Source organism: Prionailurus bengalensis, chromosome D1 (assembly GCF_016509475.1).
Source record: "Prionailurus bengalensis isolate Pbe53 chromosome D1, Fcat_Pben_1.1_paternal_pri, whole genome shotgun sequence".
Taxonomy (NCBI): domain Eukaryota; kingdom Metazoa; phylum Chordata; class Mammalia; order Carnivora; family Felidae; genus Prionailurus; species Prionailurus bengalensis.
Window position 1 is genome coordinate 114,866,950 of NC_057346.1, and position 25,082 is coordinate 114,892,031.

The window sequence follows — 25,082 nt, forward strand, 5'->3', positions numbered from 1 at the left end:
CTGGAGAAGTCAAATTCGTAGAGACAGAGAGAAGCATGGCGGGTGCCAGGGGCCGGGGCAGGGACAATGGGGTTTATTGTTTGATGGGGATTGAGTTTCAGTTGGGAAAGATGAGTAAGTTCTGGAGACGGATGGTTGTGGTGGGTGCATGATGGGCACGTACTTAATGCCCCTGAACTTAAAAATGGTTAAGGCGGCAACTTTTATATCATGCATATCTTGCCACAATAAAAAAAAAAAGTCGAGTCAATTTTACTGTATCATTTTAAAAATTAAATAAAATGATACAAAAAAGAAAGCCAAAAGCTTGAACGTGCGTACAAATCTCGGGAACTTGTTAAAACAGAGAGTCTGGCTTAGCAGGCTTGGGTGGGGGCTGAGAGGGTGCACTTCCCACACAGTCCCAGGTCGTGCTGACAACCACCAGAGGAGACAACCACCAGAACGTTGGTTGCAACACAGCTGCGTGGAGAAAAACTTGCAAACGAGCTAAACGTCCATCAGTAGAGTAATGGCAACATAACCGGTCTGTTCCTCAGTGCAAACCTACACACACAGCAGCTAAAACGGGTGGACGGGGGCACCCGCCTCAACAAGGATAAACAGGCTGGCGCGTGCAAAACAGAAAAAGCAAATTGAAGGAGAAATGTGCCATGATGCTCATACAGAAATATTGAAAAGCGCACAAGATAATACTATCTGCTGTATGCAGGACTTATACGTGCCATGAAATGAGAAAGCCAGAACTGAGAAGACGTCCCCCACTCAGCGCCTGCCTCCCACCAGGACCCTGATGTGGTTCTTCCAGCCTGAAGCAAACACGGAGACCTGCTGACATGGTTGGGTCCAGAGCTAAAAACAGGAGTCTGTTCCGTCATTACACGTGTTTGGCAGGGTTTTGTTTTTGTTTTTGTTGGGTTTTTTTTACATCATAATTAAAAACCAGGAAAGAAAATAACCTGAAATGTGTTATGAAAAACACACAGAAGGATGCTGCTCCCTGCACTGGTTGTAATAACCAAACTATGGAAATAATCTATCACATAAATATAGAAACTTGGTCCAAATATCACCGCGCGTCCATCAAATGCAACACCACACAGACGTTTATCACCTGGTTATGGTGAACCTCGTCCAGGTTCCCCGAGCGCTAGGTCAGAAGGTGAGGGCGCTAGGTCAGAGGCTGGGAGGGCGGGGGAGCTTCCTGGGGCGACCGGAAAGCTCTAGGTCCAAGCCCACTTGCTTGGACAACCGGGATACGTATTTTATTGTTAACAATGCCTTGACTTAAAAAAAAAAAAAAATCTGGTTGTGGGGAAAACAATGCCACGGCTACACGTTTATTGTGTGTCTTTGGCTGAAACGCCGAGCTGCAAATCGGCAAAAAAAAAAAAAGTGGACCCCGTTTTTCTTTCTGTGTGGCGAGGACGCAGGAAGGAAAGTCCACCCCGCGCGTCCTCTCTGGTCGGGCGCAGGCGGGCGGCAGGGGGCGCGCACGGACCGCCCGCGTCAGCCCGACCCGGCGCGCGGTCCTCCAGGCGGGGGACCGACCCGACCCTGACGCTGCCCTGAGCCGGGTCCCGCTCCACCGCTGGGGGCCCGGGCCCGCGTGGCCCGCCGCGATCACCCGCGGGGAGCCCGGGCCCAGCGGGCAGCGGGCTTGGACCTGGCCCGGCCTCACAAGGCGACCCCTGGCTGGGGAGCTGGGAACCCCACTTCCTTCCACGCACCGCCCAGCGCCCGGGCCCACCGCAGCCCCCTCCCCCAGCCGCCCCTGCCCCTGCGCATCTCGTTAGGGCATGAGTCTCAGCGCCCAGGCCGCTGGCCCTCCGAGGGGGCCGAGGGGGCGCGGATAGAATCCAGCACGGGGCTGGAAAGAACCTAGGGCAGAGCTAGCGGCCTGGGAAACTCGCAGTGCCTCCCTAAACCTCTGCCTCCTTGTCGCAAAACTCCAGGTTTTAAGTGCTCCTTTGCACCAGAAATGACAGAACTGGAGAATAATCATGGCCCAAACATACTTCCCTGGCCAGGTCCAGCCCCAGAAAGCTGCACGCCACCCCCACCCACTCATCTACAGCTTCCAGAAGGAAGTGAGGACATCATCGCCCGCCCCTCAATTTACTGCCACCTGCTCAGGCCTAGCTAGGAGCTGCCCAGGGCACAGCCAGAGTTCTTTGGGGCCATGGGCACTCCCAGGCCACGTGCAAGTGCTGACCACATCCCGGCTGGGCAGAAGAGGAGCCCACTTGAACACCTTCCCCCCTGGCCAGGGAGCAAACCCAACTCCTCAGTCTAAAGATCGACAAACCCCAACTCCTGCCGCTCCCAGGCCCTTCTGGATCTCTCTGTGCTCCCTCCCCAAGGGCCTCATGTGCTCCCTCCAGCCACCTGGCCCCGTCTGGGCTCAGCCTGAATCCCCCTGTCCCCTCCTGGGGCTCAGCCTCCCCACTCTTCAGACATGGAGTGAACCCAAACATAGCAGGGTCCCAGGGAAGCCCCCACCCACCACTGTCCCGGCCATGCATCTGGGCTGGGCATTCCCAGGAGCTCAGGGTCTGCCTCTGGCTAGCAGATCACAGAAAGAGGAAAGACCTCAATCCAGCCCCAGCCCCAGCCCCAGCCCCAGCCCCAGATAGCCCCCAGGTTACCAGTGCTCCCTTCCAGGACAGGCCCAGTTGACTGTTTATCCTCGGTGTTGGCTCTGTGCCAGGAACACATCCTCTCCCCTCTCCCCGCGCCCGCCATGCACCACATATACACACAACTACCCTGACATTCTTCAGGCCAGCAAGAAAGGAGGCCCCACACACTTACTACACACCTACTCTGCGCACAGCCCTGAGGCTGTAGGTGGCTCAGCCTGCTTGGGAGAACTGAGGATCAGAAGGGGGGACCCTCCAGAGCCCTGCCCAGGACCCACCTGCTACCCAATGCCCTCCTGCACTCCCACACAGAGCTCTGCGGTCCAGAGTGCCCATCCTTGCCCGGGACAAGACAGGCCAGTTGTGCCTGGCACATTTTTTGTGACCCTTCTTCACCAAGGATGGCTGAGAGCCACCTCCTAGCTCTCTCCCTCCTTGGGAAGGTGCTGCACTCCCTGGGGGCCAAAGCCCCTCTCAGAGCCCCTAGGTGGCCCTGGGAGACCTGCCAAGGCTGGGCGCCTCAGGCTAGAGAGATCACCTCACTCTCCATCGGCCAGCCATAGGGAAGGGGTTTTAGAAACATCTGAGCTGTCTGGTCACCCCTCCCACCAAAAAATACATTACCTTCAAAGGCTCCCGTCAGTGTCAGCTCACGGCAATGGCCTTTGTCGTCTTTCTCAGAGCTAACATCCCAGTGCCCCGCACAGGGCCCGGCTGGAGAAGGTGCTCAGTAATCAGTAGGTGTGTGGGTGCATATCTTCTCCCGGCTCTCCTACCTCCAGCTCCCTGACCTCCTCCAGGTCTAGGGACCATCCAGGTCTTTCCTGCCTGGGGGGTAGGGAGGGTCCCTTCTGCACCACAGGTGCCTCCCCAGCCTCCAGACCGCCTCCTGGGGTGGCCTCCAGGCTGCCCACCGCCTGTGTGTCTCTGGCCCCTGTTTGTTTCCGGCCCAACCCTGCTCAAGGTGTAATTACCTATGTTTGTTCCCGCTCTGGACTCCCAGCGTCCGGGCCTCAAGTCGCCTGGGGGCAGACCCTCGACAGCCTTGACTGGGGGCTGGGGGAGAACACATATTGTCAGGGTGGACCCCAATAAGCACTGTTTGGGGGTGGCTTTCACCAGAAGCATCAGGGGCTGGAGTGATCGGCGGGGCCTGGGGGACAGCACTGCACTGGGGACACCCTCCCCAGAGTTCGTGAGACGTGTGACCTGAGACAAACCGTCTCGCCTCCGAGCTTCCAATTTGCTCCCGAGTAAAGTGGAAACCCAGGTTCCCACCTCCAGGGGTGCTGGAGAGGGTCGGCGTCAGTCCCGCAGGTAAAGTGCTCGCGGGCCTAGCTCGCGCAGCGCCCTCGCCGCCTGGGACCGAGAGGGTCTCGGGGCCCGCAGGCCCCGCGCAAACAAAGGCTGCGGGGCTGGGGAGGCGGCGCCAGCTCCGGCCGGGCCACGGCGGGTGAAGACCCTCGAGCCACGACCCGTTCAGCCGGACCCTCCTCGGCGGTGAGCGGCTCGAGGCCGGGGGTCCCCGCGTGCTGGGGCCGGGCGCCGGGGCTAGGAAGGCTCCCTGAAGGTTGGTGGGGGGCGGGGGGGGGGGTCCCTGGCAGCACGGAGGGGACGCCACACGGCCCCTTTAAGAGCCGGTGCCGGGCGGGGGGGGCGGAGGGCAGAGGGCGGAGGGCGGCGGCCAGCCCGGCCCCCCGCCCCCCGCGGCCGCCGCCTCTGATCTGCACCCGCGGCCGGGCTCCGGCTGACGTCACCTGCCCCCGAGCCGCGCGCGCTGATTGGCTGCAGGTGACGTCAGGGCCTTTTTCGCTCGGCATGACCTCATCCCCGCCGGCGGCCCCGCCCTCCGCCCCGGGCCTGTCACTCGCGGCCGAGCGCGGCGGCCCAGCCGGCTCCGCGCCCCCCGCCCGGACGCCGGAGCCCGAGCCGCGCCGGAGCCGCACCGGCCGCGCCCGCCGAGCCCGGGGGGTGGGATGCGCGCCGCGAGCGCGCGTGCCCGTCCGCAGTGCGCGCGCCCCGGCCCGAGCGAGCGCTCCCCGAGGCGGCGGCGGCGACGGCGGCGACGGCGACGCGGCCCGCGCGCTCCCCCGGCCCCTGCCCCGGCTGCGCGGGCCCCCGCCGGGCCCATGGGCGGCGCGGCCGAGCGGGCGCGCTGAGCGGGCGCGGGTCCCCGTGCGCCCCGGACACGAGCGACGGCGAGGTGAGCGGGGGCGCCGAGCGCGGACGCGCGGGGCGCGGGCAGGGGGCCCGGGGTGGGGGTGGGGGGCGCTGCGTCTGGAGCGCTGGGGCGGCAGCACCCGGCGGGCGCCCGGGAGGAGGAGGCGGCCCGGAGGTGAGCGGCCAGGCTCGCGGGGACGCCACTGGCCCGCCCGGGAAGCCCTTCCCCCGCCTCCCCCAGCCCCCGGTGGACCCTGGCCCGGTCCACACTGGCCCACCCCTCCCTCCTCCGGCTTCGCCGCCTTTCTCCTCGAAATTCCTTCTCATTTGGGGGGTAGGGGGGAGCACGCAATAAGGACCCAGGACCTGGGCCGTTTGTGATCCAGCGTAGATCTGTACGGACGTCTGCGAGAACCCCAGACTCCCTAACCCCCACCCCGCCATGGAGGCCCCAAATTGGAGAAGGTCGTCCCTGCCCCCGCGGGCTGGCGATGCAGGCCTTGACCAAAGGAGCCGAGGGTCCTGGCCTGTGGAGAGGCTCTGGAAAGGGCCCATTCCGTGTTCGGCGGGGAGGGGCTGCAGATCCGTGTCCCCTCTCTGGCCAGGCCGCCACCGGTACCCCCACCCCAGGGTGCTCAGCTGGCCTCTGCAGAATAAAGACCATCCGCCCGCCTGCTGCAGAGGCAGCAGCGGGTGCTGGGGGAGGGGCTGGCACTGCCAGGCTGAGTGCAACCAGCCTCCCTCAGCCTATCTGCCCACCTTGGTGGGGAGGGGTACCTAACAGTCTGGCCCGGAGCAGAGGGGGCGATGATGGGCCAACGATGCGCCCAGCCCCCACCAGGTCACCCCTGCTGGGAGAATTTGCCTCCTGAGTTCCTGCTGCAAGCTGGTACTAGCTTCTGCCCTGGGCGGGGGGGAAGGGGGGGTCCTGGGTGCTGCAGTGATTGGGGGTTCAGGGGGAGGGGTCGCGGATCCCACAGGGTGGAGGAGGGAGGTGGCCAGATCTAATGCAGTGTCCACAGGGGTGCCGCTTGGGGTAGAGGTGGGGGTGCTGCAGGCCGGGGGAGCAGCTTCATGCCCTGGGGGTCTGAGCGGAGGTCTGAGGGTCCGTCACTCCCCGCCGCCTCCCTCAGACCTTCTTGCTTCTAGGGCAGCTCAGGGAATGAGTGTAGCATGCAGTGTCCCCACCCTGCTCGGGGAGGACAGATGTCCCATGAATTCACTCCCCAGAAGCTTAATAAGCACCTGCCTAGGTAGGGCAGATCATGTGACCAGGAGCTGGGAGTCAGTCCTGAAGTCTGACTGAATACCTCCCGCTGCAGGCAGCGAGGGCCCCAGGAGAGTTGCTGGGTGGCTTCTAGTCCCCTGCTGCCCTGGGCCCTTGGGAAGGCTCCTGTGCCCCAGAGGCTGCCTCCAGGAACAGTGGGTTCCATGCATACGGATGCAGAGAGATGCTTGAAGGGACGCTCTGCTCCAGGTCCCTACCCGGAATCCTCTCCTCTCCAGCTGAGGCTGACCAGCTGCTCCAGATGTTTCCAGTGGACAGAGAGCCCAAGGGGCCACGAAAGCCAGTGGGTGCAGAAAGGGAAGGAAGCGGAGCCAAACCCATAGCAAGAGGAACGTGGGTCAGACTCTGACCACGAGGACTGCACGGGCTGAGGCCACCTCTGCCTGAACCCGTCCAGGCAGTGACTGGTGGCTGCCCCGGGATGGCCCAGGTGTGTGGCATGGGGCACAGTGACCAGAAGTCCTGCAGATCAGTAGGACTAGAACAAGCCAGGAAGGAACAGAGGAACCTAGATTTGTAGGGTCCCGAACATGCCCTCTCAAGGACCGACGTGCTGGGACCTCCCACCCCGGGCTCTGCCCAGACTCCTATGACCTGGGGGTGCAGGGCCCCCACCCCACCGTCTCCCAGGCACACAGCCTCCCCAGACCAACTTGGCTCTGCTTGGCCTTGCCATTGGCTCCTCCCGGGCAGAGTAAAGGCCAGCTTGGGTCCTGTTGCATTCACCTCGGGGAGAGGGGGTGGGGGGGGGCGGGTGAGAGCATTTGGGGATCCCTGATGAGAACAGATGGGGGTAAATGAGCTGAGCTGGTGTGAGCCCCCTACCAGTCTCTCTCCTGGCCTCTCAGTTTCTGCCTCCAGAGGTGCCCCTGGTCACAGTGAGCTGGACACATCAGCATTGTGGGTGCCCCCGCTGCCAGCTCTTCCCGAGGGCCTGCCTATGTGTGCCAGGCACCACTTGAGTTGGAGACACCACTCTGAGCGAGAGCCACGGGCCACCCATGGCAGACAGTCCTGACGGTGGTCTCCAGAGGTAGTGAGTTCCCCATCACTAGGTGCTGAGCAGAAGGTACCCTGGCGAAGATGCCTTCTGTTGGGGGTCTTCTGGCCACACATGTCTCTTGCTCAGGGACAAGAGGGTGCCCCGTGGAGGCCCTGGGAGCCAACAATGTGACAAGATCTTGGAGCTGGCTTCTGGGGTTTCAGGGGATTTGGCACGCAGAGGGCACACCGGTGACCACGTGCATGTGCACACACATCTGTGTGTGAGCGATTGCATGAGGGGGTGGAGTGGGTTGTGGGAAAGAGGTGAGCACTGTGCGGACAGTGTGCAAGGGGGCACGTTCCGACTCACGCGGCAGTGGACACACAGCACAGAAGCCAGGCCGCGCTGTGTACCTGACCTTTCAGAGGAAGGGGGCTGCCTGCAGCCTCCTAGGCGGTGCCCAGCCAGGTGGGGAGGGGCCTCCTGCCTTTGGACTGAGAATTGCTAAGTGTCCTAAGCAAGGAGCCCTTTGACGGGGGTCTAGGGGGCTGTGCCCCCCTCCCACTGCCACCCAGCCTCTGGAATAGCAGGTGATGGCTGCTGTCTCCCCTCAGTTCCCAAGAGTGGAGTCTGGGCTGTACCTGGGGCGGGTGCTTGAAACTGGGGAGGCCCAAGAGCCTGCAATATCTGTTTTCCCTGTGCCCACCTGGCCCATTCTAGCCCCACTTACCTGCTCAAGACTGTCCTAAGCTTTCTCCACCCCCGACTGGAGTTCTCGACTTGGATCCATAGCACGACAGGGGAGGGTCTGCCCCCAGGAGCTTTAGCCCCGAGGAGGCCCTGAGAGGTCTTGCAGGAGGTGCACTTGGGCCAGACCGTGGCCCCTTGAAGGCTCCCTGGAGGCGGGAGTGAGGTGCTCCGTGGGTGCCCTTGGCAAGAAAGGTTAGGACCCGGTGGAGCAGAGAGGGGAGGGCCTGGAGGAGTGTCACCCCTGGGCTTTGGGACTCGTAGGGACCCGGCCCCCGGTCATCCCAGGCCCCAGCTCCTGGGCACCTGCAGGAAGCAAGGAGCAGGCCCTGCTGTTCTGCAGAGCCAGCCTGCTCCGTAGCTGTGCCGCAGGACCAGCGTTGCCTGGCACCTCCGTGGTTGCCATGGCAACGACGGAGGTGCTAACTTGCTAATGGGTCCCCCTCGGCTGCAAATAACAATACTAGAGCGGTTCACGGGCCGAGCTGGAGGGTTCCCTAGGGGCTGGGGCTGAGACCAGGTACTGGGCCTGGGGGCCCAGCGGCTCCCCCTTCCAGCCCCGGTCCCTGTCCTGCAGCCCAGCTCAGCTCCTCCACACCCTCCTCTCATCCTGAGCCCGCCTCCCTGCCTGTCCTGCGGCCCTCAAGCTGTCCTGAAGCTTCTCAAAACACCTCATACAGGAATCGAATTGGGGACCCCTCATCACCCAGGCGGGGACACCCCTCAGACGGGCCCCCCTGGGCAGGTGGGGAACCCCCTTTGCAGACAGGCCCCCACCAGCGGGTGAAGACCCCCCTCAGCAGGTGGGGCGCCCCTTTTGGCAGATGGGCCCTTTTGCTGTTGAACTGGTTTCATACGGCCCTCAGGATGACCAGCAGCCCCAGCTGCACCCCTAGGCCCTGCCCCCACAGTGGAGGAGCCCGGGTGCCTGCCTGGGGAGCAGGGTGTCTGTGAGTGGTATCCCAAAGCCCCGCCCGCTGACCGGGGCCATCCCGGGCACTTCCCTCTGGGCCAGCAGACACGGTCTACACCTGCCGTGCTCCTGTTTCTCTGTGAAGTCTCCCACCCACACCAGCCTGGGAGCTCACCTGAGGGGGTGGTCCAGAAATGGCCGCAGCTGCCACTGTTGTCCCCAGGGCCATCATCACTGAAGTATGACAAGTGTCCTCAGGGGGCCCCACCACAGCAGCAGCTGCAGGTTGGGGGCGTACTGAGGGGGTCCCCTCTCTGAGCTCCAGGGTACGTCTGTGCCCCAGCCTCTCCTGTGTCCGAGGCAATGGTGGAGGCCTTGGGTTCTATCCAGTGTCCTTGGTGTGACCTTCGACGGGTCCCACCCCTCCCCTGAGCCTCAGTTTCCCCCCTTCAAAGGAAACTCATCATCCTCACACTGTGTGCCTCCTGGCAGGCTGTGAGGCTCGGTGGGCCTAGAGAGAGGCCAGTCCTGGCAGGTGACAGGGCAGATGGGGCCTGGCAGGCAGGACGAGGATGGGAGGCATGTGGCAGAGGCTTAGCACCAAACCCACAAGAGGGGCCTCTGCCCCGAGATCTGGGGTCCTTGGATCCCCACCTACCTCCTCCTCCTCAGGCCAAGGGCCCTTAGAGGCCGTGCCGAGAGTCCCCACACCCCGAGAGTCCCCACATATGGGTCACCTACTTTGACTTTCATCTTTAGGTGCCACGCATCCACCCCAGCCTGGGACCTCCCAGCCCCCAGAAGGGTCCCCCTAGACCTCAGGACTTCACTGTGCCCGGAGCACACCCGTGCTGCCACCCCCATCCCATGAGCGTGTGGCGCACTCCTGCAGGGGGACAGACACTGGCCCCACGTGGCACACGCTCAAGCTCGCTCTGCAGAACTGGGACAGTGGCCGTGGCAGAGGAGCTCCGCCTCCGCTCCCAGACCCCTCCAGCACCTGCCCTGGCACCTGCCTCAGAAACCCACGGACTTGTGGAGGCAGCCCCAATGCCACCCCCGTTCCTCGGGGCCAGATTATCAGCTTATGGAGAGATTGTGCAGCATGGGGCCACAGAGGGAGGGTATGCCGGGCAAGGAGCATGTTCTGGACCCCTGCCTTGCCCAGAGTTCTGGACATTAGGAAGATGTGCGGGCCGGGGAGGGTATGCATCCTGGCAATGGGATGACAGAGCCTGAAGGCAGGATGAAGTGTTCTGGAAGCAGTGAGTGTCCATGATCCCGAGGGCCCAGGGGAGGCGTCCTCAGGCCCGTCCTGGCCAGCCAGCCCAGTCCAAGCCCTGAGATCCTTCCCTCTGTGTTCCCCCATCTGCCTTGCTGTGTCCCACTTAGAAGCTGTCCCCATGACCTGGACAGTGCAGTGCTGGGTAGGACCGCGTACAAACACTCTCAGCCCAGCGGGTCACAGACTCCACCCCGCTTACCTAAGATGTTAGGGGGCCTGACTTCCGTGGAAGAGCCAGAAGGGATGCTAGTTTATCCCAAGAGAGGAAGGGCCTCTGTGGGCACATGTCAGGCTCAAACCCCCGGTCCCCCTGGGTCTCCCCGTGGGCCCTCTGAGGCTGGCCCTGCCCGGGGAGCTGGCCAGGCACCCACCCTGGGGGCCTGCAGCACTGCTGACCCTTTGCCTCTCCCTGCAGGTCTGGCACCATGCCCGGTCCCTCCGAACTCTAAGCCACAGCCCCGGCCACCGGAGCAGCCTCTGTTCCCTTCAGGGCCCACCCCCTCCCCACTGCCCACGGCCCCACCATGGCTGGGGACCGGCTCCCTCGGAAGGTGATGGATGCCAAGAAGCTAGCCAGCCTCCTGCGGGGCGGGCCTGGGGGGCCACTGGTCATCGACAGCCGCTCTTTCGTGGAATACAACAGCTGGCACGTGCTCAGCTCCGTCAATATCTGCTGCTCCAAACTGGTGAAGCGACGGCTGCAGCAGGGCAAGGTGACCATCGCAGAGCTCATCCAGCCAGCCGTGCGCGGCCAGGTACCTGACACCCTCCCTGCTGTGTCCACCCAGTCCCTGGGGCTGGCGCCAGGGCCACCCAGTCCCTGGGGCTGACTGCCTTCCCACCCAGGCCCCGGTCACTTCCAGAGGCCAGGACAGAACTCGCCAGCCAGGTACACAGGAGCTCTCAGCTAACCCCAGCTGGACTCCTAGGGCCAGAATGTACTAAGCCATTCCAAGCCTCGGGCCTCGTAGGCGGCTCCCACCCCTCCTCCCTGAGCTTCCTCTTAGGGTGCACAGATGCCTCTCCCCAGGGAGGCCCTCTGCAGATACCGTCTCCCCAGATACAATTCATCACCCCTCCCTTCCAGAGCCGGCTGCCCTATCTGGGTCCTCACTCAGCCCTCCGCCCCTGGCAGAGGTCTCCCCTCATAAGACAGGGCCATGTCCCTGGGGCCCAGTCCAGGGCTCACAGAGGGGAACTGAATGGATGAGCTAGGTGTGACCTTGCACAGGGGCATGGGGCGGGCCGGGGGTGGGGGGCGCACAGGGAGGCCGTGGACCAGGATGGCAGCTGGAGAGGCATGTATTGATGGCCATGAGAAGTCAGAGGAAGACAGGAGGGGTGGCCAAGAGGCTCACACTGAGAGGTCCTGTCCCCAGCCCCCCAGTTCTTTCCCCTCTAGAGTTTTGAATGACCCAGAATTCTCTCTGGGCCCTCCCCTGAGAACATCCCAGGTCACCTGCGGTGGACAGTCCTGGCACCGTCAGCCAGGAGCATCGAGTCCAGCCCTGGAAGGGACCCCTGGCCCAGTGACCTGGGAAGGCAGAGGCACCTCCAGTGTGGAGAGTGGCATGCCCAGCGGCCTGGAGCTGCGGGAGGGGTCTTGGTCACAGGCCCCGCCTCAGCAGAGCTGGATGTGAGAGGACCCAGGTGGCACAGCCGCTCGTGGGGAGTCCCCCCAACCACCCCCCAAGGCCAGAACAAGCTCCCTGCAGCCTCAGTGAGGGGAATCCGGTGATTAATCACCCCCAGCGAGGACTCCCTGCCAGAGCGCAATCCCATTGGCTGCTGGTGACATCATCCAGCCTAGGGTTGGCGGCTCAGCTGGCTTAAGGGCTGAGTGTGCTTGGGGGGCAGGGCATTAGCCACTCTGAGCAGAAGCTGCTGAGCATCTGGTCCCCAGGCGGGGCATTTGGGGTGGGGGGAGGGCACGGAACCCCAACTTCGAGCTGCTGCCTCCTGAATCCAAGGTGGCTCTTGTGGCAGTCCTTCTCCCATCACTGGCTGGGGAAGAGGGGAAGGGCCCAGGCCCAAAGGCATCCCACCTGCAAAAGCCCCAAAACGTGCCTCCCGGGGACCCTGGGGACAGTTTTCCCCTTGCCTCGGTCGCCCTGGGGGTGTCCGTGCACCCCTGTCCCTGTGGGCACCTGTGTGTACCCCTGAAGACCCTGTTACATTCACCTTAATCTCTTCTACGTGGACGTGGCCCCCAGCAGACACCCTTAAGTGCTCCCTTAGCTCAGATGCCCGTGCGTGAGGACACGGCATTAGGACAAGTGTCCCCCGTTTCTGCCTGCTCCGAGGGCCTGCCTGTGTGGCTGTGGGCGTTTCTACCTGTCCAGGTGTGAGCTGTGCAGTGGGCGGCTCAGAGCCTGCCCTTCCCTCGAGGCAGCAAGGTGGCCGAAGCCCCTCCCTGCCAGTGCCTGACAAGCCGCAGTAGGTGGCAGCCGGGGATGGGGGCCTCCGGCAGGTGCCCAGCAGTGCCCTGACCTCTGCCCTCATGGCTCCCAGGTGGAGGCCACAGAGCCGCAGGACGTGGTAGTGTATGACCAGAGCACACGCGACGCCAGCGTGCTGGCTGCAGACAGCTTCCTCTCCATCCTGCTCAGCAAGCTGGACGGCTGCTTCGACAGCGTGGCCATCCTCACAGGTGAGCTCCGGACAGACCCAAGGGAGGGGCCTGGGGGGCACCACTATAAGCTTGGCTGTGCTGGCTGGAGGCGTCTGGGGAGGCAGGGTTCTGGATGCATCTCTGCGCTTTTGTCTAAGCCCAGAGACCAGCGACTACAGGGGCAGTGCTGGGAGGGGCGCCTTCTCAGTAACCCCGGAGTTCTCTGAGGCTCCGTTGTCCCCTCCCCTGGACCCCCACGCTTCAGAACCCCCTCGCACATGGGCCTCCCGCCACCACTAGCAGGTGAAGAGGTAGACAAGAGGAAAGCCCTAAATGCTGGCTGTAGCAGGTGCGGAGGGAAGGGATCTCTGACCCTCCACCTGCCTGGGAAGGGAGACACGGGCCCCATCCTCTGCAAACCCCAATCTGAGCACCCCTGGTGGCAGGCAGGGAGTGCCTGTGAAGGCCACGGCCAACACGGACGCCTGCTTGACGATGACTCCGCCTGGGGGCCAACAGGGGTCCCTGTAGGGTTTCCTGTTCCCCAAAAGCAGCCCAGCCAGCCTGGAGGCACACACGTAGGTGTGCCCGAAGTGCGCGCACACACACACGTTCCAAAGTGGTTCTTGATGACGCCTTCCCCCCGTGGGCAGGGGCTGAGGCGCTTTCTGTAGAACCCACCTCCCAGAGGTGGCCCAGGTCCCAGGGCTGGGTTGACCTGGTCTGTCCCAGGGATGCACACCCTCCCTGCCCGGGTCTGGGGCATTTGTGGGTGCTCCCACCCCCGACCTCTGCCTGCCAGGGGCTGTGGCAGGTAGACGGAGGACGTAGAGGGCTGAAGAGGGTGTTGTCCCCACCTCACACAGCCAATAGGATGTACATTCAGCCTGTCTGCCCTGAGTGGCCCTCACATGCAGGCACCCCATGGGGTGGTCCCAGGGCACCGGGCTGGCCCTCTGGCACGGGCCCAGTGGCAGCATGGACCTTCAACGTAACCTGAAGGCTAGAGCCAGGCCGCTCAGGGCAGACCTTTTGGAGGAAGTACCATATTCTGAAGGGTGTTCAGGTGGGTCAGCATCGTGTGCAGGTGTGCACACTGCCTTCTACACATGTCTGGGTCTACACGGTCAGAGGGTGTCTACATCAGTGCCTGCCCCTGGGAGGCTGGTGATCTGTATTTGCTCGTGTGTGTGTGTGTGTGTGTGTGTGTGCATCCCACCTTGGTGATCCCAAACTTGTGTGGGTGGGCTGTGGGACTTGTGTGCATGTGTGTGAGCTCTGGGAACCACAAGCCACAGAATTGCAAACTCTGATTCAACCACTGTCCCCTGGGTTCACTGTGGGGGCTGAGCGGGTAGGAAGAAGATAGAGGGGACAGAGAGGCTCTGGGCTTTTTAATGGGTAGCCTGGGCGGACGGGAGCTCTCCCAGGGCCCAGCTGGGAACCCCGGCGTGCACGTGTGTGTGTGGGGAAGTGTGTGTGTGTGTGTGCACGTGTGCACGTGCATGCATTCACGCACACACGTCAGTGTGCAGGCGCACACTCTCCAGCCAGGAGCGGGAGCCACCAGGCCCTTTTCTGGGAGTCAGAGAAACTGGTCTTAGAGCAGCACCCTCCCTTACCCCCAGGCTGCCCAGGAAAGCCCAGAACCTCCAATGGTGGGTCTCCTCTGGAGGCTGGGGCCCCTCACCCAGCATGCAGTGGGGCAGGCCTAGGCTGGAATGTGCCAGGAGCACTCACTTGGGACCTGGTTGTGCCCCGCTTGGCTCGCTAAGCTCTTGGGGCTGCCGCCCCTTGCAAGGTTAGAGTATTTGCACCCATTTCACTGAGGGCCAAGCCAGGTAGAAGTTATGACCCACCATGGTATGAGAAGGGCTCAAAGTGACACCGAATCAGGACCCAGACTTGGGACAGCCTTCTCACCTTGCCCACACTCTGAGGCCAGAGCAGCTCCGGAGCCAGTGAGAAAGGGAAGGCGGGAAGGCGAGGCTCAGTGGGAAGGAGGGATGCGGCCAGGCTAGAAAGGGGAAGTGACTTTCCAGGATCACCAAGATCACAGGGGGAGAGGGGGTCTCAGCAGAGGCCAGAAAAGGAGGACCCCACCCCTCCGTGGGTGGGGCTGAGGAGCGCTGAGAGGTTGGCGCGGCTGGAGGGCAGGGAGATCCCTCTCCGGGACAGCGGAGGCTCATGGAAGCAGGAGTGGGGCGGTGCGGCAGGCGCCCTGGGGTCCGGAACCGGCTGCTGTGACCGTTGCCCTCCCCGCCCCCTCCCCCCAGCAGCTCGGCGGTGACGTCCGGCGGGGCGGGGACGGGAAAGGGAGCCTGGCCCTTTAAGCGGCGGGCGGCCCTCGCCCCGGTGCGCGTTGCTGCGGAATGCGGGCTGGTGATGTCGCGGCGCCGGGTCGGTGCGCCCCCGCGGCCCGACTCCGCACGCGCCGCCCTCGGACCCTGGCCGGAGACCGCGGCGGGAGCGGCCCCTGCGCAGAGGGTGCGCGGAGAGAGGATGGGTGGGTGGGGACCCTGCCCGGGGCGCGGGGACCGCGGGGGCGCGCGGGGGTTGTGGGGCAGGGGGCACCGCCCGCATCTGGGCAGGAGAGCCCGAGCATTGGGAGCTGCGGACGGGGGCGGGGGCCGAGTGCCCGCGGAGTCGGTGGAGTTGGTGCGTACTAGGCATGAGCTTTTGTGCGAATCCGAGATTCCATTGTGAGGCGCAGCCAGCTGGGAAGCCGTGAGGCAGAGGGAGGCGGGTATCCCTCCCGAAGGAAGGTGCCCTTGGGGACGCCTAGGGGATGGGGGCGCCTCCCGGCTGCCAAGAGTGCCAGCACCTGCAGAGGGTCCAGGCCCGCTGCCACGGATTCAACCCAGGACGGCCCCAGAGCCGGGGCGGGGCGGTGGGGGGGGCGGCTGAAATCACTGGAGGGGCCCGGTCTCCAGCTCTGCTGCACCTGACATCTATAGGGGGCTTGTAGGGGTCACTGCCAGAGGCTTGGCTCCTGCTTGGTGGCGGGGGTGGGGGGTGGGGGGTGAATCCTGTGGGGTTTACTTGAGGAATCGCAGTCAAGTCTGGTAAGTCTGCACCTGTCCAGAGATCCCCCTTTGTGCAGGACGTTCCTGGTGGAACGCAGCCCCCCTCCCCTCAGCTTAGGCCATGTCACCCAGAGAGCGGAGAGCAAGGGAGGCTAGACATGATAGAGATGAGCCTTTGGAGAGATGCTGCAGACCTTGCCCTCCTGGGGTGGGGGGCACCGTCATCCAGCAGGAACATCCAGGGGCCCCTGGCTCTGAAGGGTGAACAGGAGCCCTCCCCCAGAACCCGGGCCAGCTTTCACCTGTGAGCTGTGTTGTCACTGGTGCTGACGGTCACCCACTTCTCCCTGTCCGGCCAGCAGGCTCGTGGGGACGGGACAGCTCCTCCAAGGCTCGTGCCTGCACACCCCCCCCCCAGCCTGGGGGCCCCCCATCACCATGCCCCCCCCCAGTCAATCCTTCGCTGGGGTCACAGGGAGCACACATGGCAGGCACTCTGGTTGGAGGTTTGTACAAACTGGCCACTGATCTGGGCTACGGGTGAAGGCCAAGGGCACCAGGCATCTCTGTCCTGGGAAACCAGCCAGGGCTCCCTCACCGGCTGTTGCTGCAGACCCGGAAAGAGCACGGGGGTCTCTTGGCCTGCGAACTCCCCTCACTCCGAGGCCTCCTCCAGAGCAGTGAGGTAGAGCGCGGTCCAGCTGAATTCTGAAATGGACCAGTCCACGGAGAGCAGAGAACGTCCACAGGGCTCGTGTCCCCGTAAGTGTGGCTAGCCCCAGGGTGCAGTCTCACGCCGTCCCGCCGAGTGCTGGCGATCACACCGGGAGTGGGCAGGTGTGTTCTCAGTGTTTGTTGAAGTCGCTGTCTCCTCTGAGCTTCACAGCTATGCCATGTGGCAGGCAGGGTGCAGAAGCAGGCCGGAGGCGGAGAGAGCTCTGCCCGCGGTCACTCACGGACTCAGAGACATACTCGGGAGGCCCCCTCGGGTCTTTCAGGCCAGCGGAGGGGCTCGTTCCGCTGACCTGTGGCCTGGGGCTTGGATGTGCAGGGAAGGCGGCAGGGCACATGCCAGCCACGTGCAGAACGTGGGCCCGCTTGCGTGCCCTGCTTGCGCACAGCCCCTGGGCTTCCCAGCTCTCAGCCCAGCCTCTGGTGCTGCCTTCTGGGCAGAACGGAGCCCTAACTAGAGCACAGATGCCCCACGGGCTGTGCCGATTCCAGTAGGTGATGTCATGCCCAGGGGGAGGAGGGCCCCTCAGAAGCCCTTGCCTCCTGGTCCTGGCACCCAAGCTTGGTCTGGGGCTCCCGGCCAACTAGAGCCAGGGAGGGATTGCATCAGCCCAGGGGGAGAGGCAGGAAGGCCGGGGCTGGCCCCAGGCCACGGGTACGAAGGAACCACACCCTCAGCAGGAGCCTTCCGTGGCATCTGAACGCACCCCTGCCTGGGTCCTGCACGTGCTAGACTGGCTCACCACCCAGACCCCACATTTACGGGCATCACAGCGGCGTCCTCAGTGCGGCCAGCTGCTAATTAGCCCGAGGAGGAATGTGGGCGTAGGGGCGGGCTGTATATGTGTGGAGCACACACCTCGACCTGGTGAGAGCGGCCCTCCAGCACCCAGCACGGAGGCCGGGTGCTCAGGCCAGAGGCCCACCCAGGGGCCTCCCTCTGGGCGGGAGAGTCCAGGCTGGGGGAGGCTGAGAGGTAGTGGTGCCCGGGTGCCCCAGCCAGCCGACCGCCTGACCCACGTCTCCTCCGCTCCTCCTCCTGCAGGGGGCTTTGCCACCTTCTCCTCCTGCTTCCCCGGCCTCTGTGAGGGCAAGCCTGCTGCCCTGCTGCCCATGAGCCTCTCCCAGCCCTGCCTGCCGGTGCCCAGTGTGGGCCTGACCCGCATCCTGCCTCACCTCTACCTGGGCTCTCAGAAAGATGTCCTGAACAAGGTGTGTGCACAGCTGGGGCTTTGGCCGTTGGCGGGGGGACGAGGCAGGAGCTCAGAAGCGGCTCCGGGGCTGGTCTGGGGGAGGAAGGGAGCCGACAGGCCACGCGGGGATGGATGCCCAGGTGCGGGAGAAGCACGGGTTGGGGGCGCGAAGACCCAAGGGGGCTGTGGCAGGACTAGAGCAGAGACGGGTGGAGAAGCAGCTCCCGGCCCCTCGGGCGGCGGAGCCCACATGCCAAACTGCTGATGTCACTGGGCCCCCGGCCAGCACTGAAAGAGTCCCGTGTTTTAAAACTGTGACGAGGGAAGAGGGTAAAGCCACCGCCCGGGCAACCCACCTCAGGCCGTGGGCGGGGCTTGCAGAGGCTCCCCTCTCGGGGACGTGCCAGGACCCGGAAGTCCGGTCCAGCGGCACCCCCGTGGTCTGACCTGCCCTCCTGTCCCTCCAGGATCTGATGACCCAGAACGGAATAAGCTATGTCCTCAACGCCAGCAACTCCTGCCCCAAGCCGGACTTCATCTGTGAGAGCCGCTTCATGCGCATTCCCATCAATGACAACTACTGCGAAAAGCTGCTGCCCTGGCTGGACAAGTGCATCGAGTTCATCGGTGAGGGGCGGCCGCTCCGCTGCCTGTGCTCGTTGGGGGGGGGGGGGCAGGGGGCGGGGCCGGGGGCGGGGCCATCGAGTGCACCGTGAGGGGCGGGCACTCCGCTGCCTGCGCTAGTGGAGGGGGACAGGGGGCGGGGCCATCGAGTGCACCGTGAGGGGCGGGCGCACTCCTGCCTGTGCTTGCAGGGGGGGCAGGGGGCGGGGCCGGGGGCGGGGCCATCGAGTGCACCGTGAGGGGCGGGCACTCCGCTACCTGCGCTAGTGGAGGGGGACAGGGGGCGGGGCCATCGAGTGCACCGTGAGGGGCGGGCGCACTCCTGCCTGTGCTTGCAGGGGGGGCAGGGGGCGGGGCCGGGGGCGGGGCCATCGAGTGCACCGTGAGGGGCGGGCACTCCGCTACCTGCGCTAGTGGAGGGGGGACAGGGGGCGGGGCCATCGAGTGCATCGAGTGCACTCCTGCCTGTGCTCGTGGTGGGGGGGGCCAGGGGGGTAGGAGTCTCCAAGAGGAGGGAGGAGCGGACGCTCTCCTGCCTATTCTCGTGGTGGAGGCGGGGCGGGCGGGCAGTGGGGGCAGGAGTCCCGCAGAGAACAGCATGCAGGAGGCGGGAGGGAAGAGCTGCGGTCACCGGTCACCGGCCTGAGGTGGGGCTGGGGCTGTTGGCGGCGGGAGGGGGGGAGGGTAGGGCCGGTGAGGCCCACCCCCCCCACCTGGGTTGGGGACCCCAGGCCTGACCCCGCCCCCACGGCTCCGCCTCCAGATAGAGCTAAGCTGTCCAGCTGCCAAGTAATCGTCCACTGTCTGGCCGGCATCTCCCGCTCTGCCACCATCGCCATCGCTTACATCATGAAGACCATGGGCATGTCCTCCGATGACGCCTACAGGTAGCCCCGTCTTTCTTCCCTCCCGTCTCCCCCCGCCAGCAACGGAAAGGCCCTGGCCCGGAGGGAGGGAGAGGCCCGAGCCGGGGGGGGGAGGGGAGCGGGGGGCTCCAGCACTCTCGGCCGGGCGCCTCGGCCGCGCCGCGCGCCCCAGCGTGGGGGAGGGGGAGCGGAGGGAGACCGGGAGGCCGTCCGGGTTGGCAGGGAGCCCCGAGCCAACACAGCCGCCCTCCTTCCCGCAGGTTCGTGAAGGACCGGCGCCCGTCCATTTCGCCCAACTTCAACTTCCTGGGCCAGCTGCTGGAGTATGAGCGCAGCCTGAAGCTGCTGGCCGCCCTGCAGGGTGACGGGGCGTCCCACCCAGGGACCCCCGAGCCCCTCCCGGGCCCTGCGGCCCCACTGCCGCCGCTGCCACCACCTACCTCAGAGAGCGCTGCCACCGGGAGCGCGGCGGCCAGCACAGTCCGGGAGGGCGCGCCCGGCGCGGGCGGGGAGCTCCCCGCGCCTTCCTCCAACCCCGCCACCAGCGCGCTGCAACAGGGCCTTCGTGGCCTGCACCTGTCCTCCGACCGCCTCCAGGACACCAACCGCCTGAAGCGCTCCTTCTCGCTGGACATCAAGTCGGCGTATGCCCCGAGCCGGCGGCCCGACGACCCCGGGCCCCCCGACCCTGGGGAGGCCCCCAAGCTCTGCAAGCTGGACAGCCCGTCGGGGGGCGCGCTGGGTCTGCCCTCGCCGGGCCCCGACAGCCCGGACGCGGCGCCGGAGTCGCGCCCGCGCCTCCGCCGGCGACCGCGGCCTCCAGCCGGCTCCCCAGCGCGCTCCCCCGCGCACGGCCTCGGCCTGAACTTCGGCGATGCCTCCCGCCAGACTCCGCGGCTCGGCCTCTCGGCCCTGTCGGCACCCGGGCTGCCCGGCCCCGGCCAGCCGGTGGGCCCCGGGAGCTGGGCGCCGCCGCTCGACTCTCCGGGCACGCCGTCGCCCGACGGGCCCTGGTGCTTCAGCCCGGAGGGGGCGCAGGGCGCCGGCGGCGCGCGGTTCGCACCGTTTGGCCGGGCGGGCGCGCAGGGCGCGGGGGGCGGCGACCTGCGGCGGCGAGAGGCGGCGCGGGCCGAGGTCCGGGACGCGCGGACCGGCTGGCCAGAGGAGCCGGCCCCGGAGACGCAATTCAAGCGCCGAAGCTGCCAGATGGAGTTCGAGGAGGGCATGGTGGAGGGGCGCGCGCGCGGCGAGGAGCTGGCCGCCCTGGGCAAGCAGGCCAGCTTCTCGGGCAGCGTGGAGGTCATCGAGGTGTCCTGACGGCGGCCGGGGACCCGGCGCCCGGCGCTCCGCTGCCCTCCGCCCCCTGGTCTGGGCCGCCAGCAGCCGGGCCCACTATAAATATATATTATATATAATGCAAAGAAAGGTAAATGGTTTTACTGCGATTTTTATCGAGAAGTAAATATTTCGATTTTTTTATTTATTTAAGCTGTTCATTCTGGCAATGATTTGGCAACGGTGCGGGCGGTCCTCGGAGCTCTATTTTTACTGTCTGGTATTTAAACTGAAACACCCGTTTCTAAGCAATATGAGGCCACCTTCAGTCCCGAGCTGGGGTGCCAGGCCTGGGGTCCCCTCCCTGCCCCCTCCCTCCCCCAGGAAACACTGCTGACCGTTGCAAAGAGGCTGCCGAGCTTTTGTGCACTTTTTACATAAGAAAAAGGGGGGGAAAGGAGAAAAAAAACTTTGCCACAAACTGAGCCTCAGAACCTCCCTGTCCCTCCCTGCCCCCTCCTCTCCACTCCTCTTCTGCTCCTGTCTCAGGCTCTGCACCAAAGCCTAGGTGGGGGAAGTGTGCCAGGAGCTGGGGTGTGGCGGAGGAGGCTCTGCCTGCTGGAGGCCCCCCCTCACCTGCCCTCCTGTTGCCCCCTCTCCCCCGCCCCGTTGCCTGGTTGGTGTTACAGGCATTGGGCCTGCAGAGGCTAGGGTGTTCAGAGGGGCTGGGGATAGAACAGGGTAGGGGCGCAGTGAAGGGGGCTCTTGAGTGTCAGATGCTGTGGGTCCCCAGGGCAGGGATGGAGGTAGAGTGCCCCCCCACCCCTTGCCTGAGCCCAGGTCCAGTTTCATGGGTTCAGCAAGGCTGTTGGATAGACGCTGCTCCCCTCTCCTCCATTTTGCAGGTGCCCCCAGCGCCACCTGCCAGGCTGGGGAAAGAGCTGGAGTACAGGAGCTTGGCCCCTGGGGCAATCAGGCGGGAGGAGCTGGGCTAGCCAGTGCTGGCTCCATTGGTCAGAGGGCAGATGGATTTAGAGTCTTGTTCTGGGCTCTTCCTGCACCCAGCCCCAGGCCCCAGGTCTGACTTGGAATTCAGGTATGTTCCTGCAGGTGGGGCGGTGGGGGGGGGGGGGTTCTCCACGAGGAGCTGGCTGCCTCGCAGCGGGAGGAGGCAGTTAAGCACCAGTCAGACCCTTGTGCTTCTGGGGGCGGGGGTCCTCAGCTTTGATAAGGACCCCTGACTCAGGCAGGTGCAAGAGGTCGCCCCCAGTCCTGCCCCTGCCCCTTGGGGTCCTTGGAGAAGAGCAGCTCCTATACTCCCCTTTCCTGGGGAGCACTCACCTCTGTAGCCTCCCTGGGGTCTTCCCGGTGGTGTGCCGGGGGCTTTTTGGCCCGAGTGGGCCAGCCTGGTGGGAAAGGCAGGGAAAAAACTGCAGCCACCCCCTGCCCCACACCCTCTCAGGTCACAGGGACCCATGGCTTTTGGAGGCAGGAGTAGATGACCCCCAATCTTCAGATGTCCTAGAGTCTAGGGGTGGGGGCTGGTCACCTTGGGAAGAGGCCAGGGGCTTGGTAGGAGGGGTGGCTGGGGGGGACGGAGTCCTCAGGCAGCGGCCTCTGTGGCTGTTTCTTCTGTTTGTTCTTCTGTTGACCTGCAGCTCTGTGCACCTGCCATCCCCCCTTTAAGCAAAAGTCCTTTCCGGTTCCCTCCGTCCCCACCCCATTCCCCAAGAAAATAAGCTATCATTGTTGTGTTTGCAATCTATGGATTAGAGGTTTAAGTATTTATTATTATTGGTTTATTATTATTATTATTGATTATGTAAATTTGCCTTCTGTCTGTCTATCGCGTTGGGTTTCTGAGGTGACCCTGGGTGTGGAGGATGCACTGGTCCCCGCCTCCGCGCCCCCACCCCCGTGCTGTCCAGGAGACAGTGGTCTGGGGCCACTGGTTGGGCCCCAAAACTCTGGAGGCAGGTCCCACAGTCCCGGTCCTTTCCTCCCTCTGCCCTTTCTCAGGGCGGCCAGCATCTCTTGTGACTTCTGTCCTGAGGTGTGGGGGGCTCTTGCCCTTGAGGCACGGGTCACCCCAAAGCAAGCAGCTGCACTGGGGGGAGGCCTTGTCTCGGCCACCCCCTCTCCTGTCCTGGGGGGACCGGGCCCTGGCACAAGCCCCTCCCTGGCCACTTCCACGCACTGCCCAAGGCGGGGCGGGGGCCGGGCCCCAGCCCTCTCCCAAGTCTCTCAGCCCTCCTCCCCTCCCCCATACCTCCCCACCACCCCCCCCACTCCCCCGGCCCTGGCATTGGGGGTTGCCCCACATTGGATCCGCCCCCTCCTAATATTTGCTGGAAAGTCCAGCGGAGGAGAGGTGGCAGGTCCCCCGCATGGCTCCTGGTCTCTCTGGACTAGGCGGCCCGCCCCTGCCTCAGAGCCCGTCCCCCAGCGCGGCCACACTCTGCTCCCCGACCTGTCCCCTTCTTTTGTATTTGGAAACGACGTGTTGTAATAAATCCTGAGATGGATGTTTTCTCCATGCCTCTGGTTGCCTCTTTCTTCATGCTGGTGGAGGGTGGAGTAGAGATGGGGCAGCGGCCCCTGGAGGCGTCCGACACCACGGTGCTGGGGATGGGCCCACAAAACCCACTTCCCGGGGCTCACGGTCCTGACCCAGAGGGCAGCCTGGACCCGGTGGGGGAGCCGTGCCGGAGGAGCGCCCCCTTGTTTGCGGTCACATCCCAGGGAAAATCTAAATACCTCAGAACTACGTCCAGTAAAAACTCAACCCCTTCCCATCCCACTCCCCAGGCATAACCCCTGGAGTAGCTCACTGCTTCCCTGCAGCCCTCGTGTGCATGCCAGCGGGCGCACCATGGACACACCACACGATGGCTTTCCTTCCCAACAGAAATGGGGGTCTAGCTCTAGAGCGTGATGCAGCTAGCTTTTTAATTATTATTCAAATAATTTGTTGAAGGAATACACACGCATGCTACAAGGACCAAAGGCCCCCAAGGGTATCTGGTGGAAGGCACCGGTGCGACTCACCCACGTTTGCCCCCAACCACTGGGTTCCCACCAGGGCGGCCGGGCTGCTGCGGCTTACGTGTGTCTGCACTGACTGCAGCGGGAGGAGTGCCGGCTGTGGGCTCCGTCAGCCGCTCAGCCCGGGCTGAGGTTACCCCACCATGTGTGGTCACAGCCACAGCTCCGACCATTCAGGCAGGGCTCTCCTGGGACAGATTTTTAGACAGTACTCTTCTGGGTCACTCCAACGCTCGCTTGGCCATTACTATAACAGCAGCCCCTGGGTACTGAGCTCACTCTGCCAAGCATCGCTCCAGGTTATTTCCCGGGAACGTATCTCCCCATGTTCAGCTGAGCGGTCGGACCGATCGGTGACCTCACAGGGCATCGGACACTTCTCGCGGGCCTGGCCTACTTATTCCTAGGGACGCTTCCCAATTTCCAAACATCAGAGAGCCCAAGCCAGGGACACAGGCCCGACCCGCGTGGGTGCGTGTGAGCACGTGTGCGCGTGTGTGTGTGCAGGATGCGTGTGTTTCAGGAGCCGGGAGAGAAGAGGAAGCAGGAGGTGGGGGGGTGCTGAGCTGGCCCCTCTCTGGGGGCTGCCAGAGGAGGCAGGGTCCTTGAGTCCAGCATCCTAGGAGCCCTCAAGAGGCTGAAAGCTAGAAGCCTTGGGCTGCTGCTAAAGCAAGGCTATTTTTAGCTCAAGAACATCTATTTATAAGTCTGGCAGCCCCTTGGAGTCAATAAAACCAGGACTGGAAGAAAGCTGTCTCAAGCACCGCGTGGTCTCTCCCACTCTCCCTAAGGCAGGAGAGCACCTGCAGGTACAGGAGGCAGGGTGATGGGGCCTCTCCCAGGCTGGCTGGCTGGGGCACAGAAGGCCAGAGGACACTGGGGGGGGGGGGTGTATAAGAATTCAAGCGGGGTGGGGGACGCCTTTTGCCAAGTTGACCAGGGAAGGGGAGGTCAACTTGCCCAAGAGCTGAGCCTAGCAGGTAGTGAGGCCAGACCGGAACACCGGTGGGCTGGCCTCCACCTGCTCTTGGCCACACGGCCCGGTGCCCATCACAAGGGGTCTTCTGTAAACACTGGGCGTCCTGCCGGCTTCTGCCTCTTGCTCCCCTGCCTCCCTAGGTCAAGAGCTTCAGGCTCTTGATGGGTCTTGGGTGGGTGAGTAGACTGGTCAGTGAAGGGTTGCTTTGTGTGTGTCTGGGCCCATGGGTTGTGATGCTTTCGGCCGGGGGTACCGGGGGCCCTCACCTGGCCCACACTACTTGGTGGCCCCCACGGGGCCAGGGGTGTGGCCACACCGGCCCTGCCAGTCCCTACAATGACCACAGGACACACCTCAGCAGCAGCCATAGGGGCCCTTGGAGGAACACTTACTGCCCACAGGTCCTGGCAGGTGCACACACACACCTGGGGCCACACGGCAAGGTCACGGGGAGAGAGGGAGGCAGCGTCTCTAACTTTTTGGGGTTGAGGGTGGCGGCTGGGGTTTCTGGAGTGGTCAGTTATCAAGGTCACCCAGGACTTTCTAGAGGGAACTTCACGGGTGGGGCGGCCTGGCTCTGGCTCTTTATCGAGTTGTGTAGCTGGCAATGTGCTTATGTGAGATGGGTGTCTCTGAAGTGAATGCCTCGGCAGTGAAAGGCTTAATGCCAGGCACTTAGATTAACAATCAGAAACGCTACTCATCGGGCAC

General features: G+C 64.1%; 2 protein-coding genes across 3 annotated transcripts; one reads left to right on the top strand and one right to left on the bottom strand.

Annotated features, from left to right (window-relative positions):
* Nucleotides 1-3,229: 3,229 nt before the first annotated feature.
* Nucleotides 3,230-4,462, bottom strand: LOC122484391 (synapsin-1-like). The gene is made up of 3 exons (XM_043582338.1): nucleotides 4,400-4,462; nucleotides 3,617-4,239; nucleotides 3,230-3,470 (listed from the first exon to the last, which is right to left on the bottom strand). Exons 1-3 carry the CDS (start codon nucleotides 4,460-4,462, stop codon nucleotides 3,377-3,379), a joined length of 780 nt encoding a protein of 259 aa, XP_043438273.1. The 3' UTR covers nucleotides 3,230-3,376.
* A 273-nt stretch (nucleotides 4,463-4,735) lies between these two features.
* DUSP8 (dual specificity phosphatase 8) lies at nucleotides 4,736-22,883 on the top strand. 2 transcript variants are annotated; one of them, XM_043582049.1, is made up of 7 exons: nucleotides 4,736-4,845; nucleotides 10,436-10,775; nucleotides 12,532-12,670; nucleotides 17,435-17,601; nucleotides 18,050-18,209; nucleotides 18,970-19,093; nucleotides 19,333-22,883. In XM_043582049.1, exons 2-7 carry the CDS (start codon nucleotides 10,545-10,547, stop codon nucleotides 20,387-20,389), a joined length of 1,878 nt encoding a protein of 625 aa, XP_043437984.1. In that variant the 5' UTR covers nucleotides 4,736-4,845; nucleotides 10,436-10,544; the 3' UTR covers nucleotides 20,390-22,883. The 2 variants fall into 2 exon arrangements, with proteins under 2 accessions (XP_043437984.1, XP_043437985.1); XM_043582050.1 differs by lacking the exons at nucleotides 4,736-4,845; nucleotides 10,436-10,775; nucleotides 12,532-12,670 and adding an exon at nucleotides 14,981-15,118.
* Nucleotides 22,884-25,082: the final 2,199 nt, after the last annotated feature.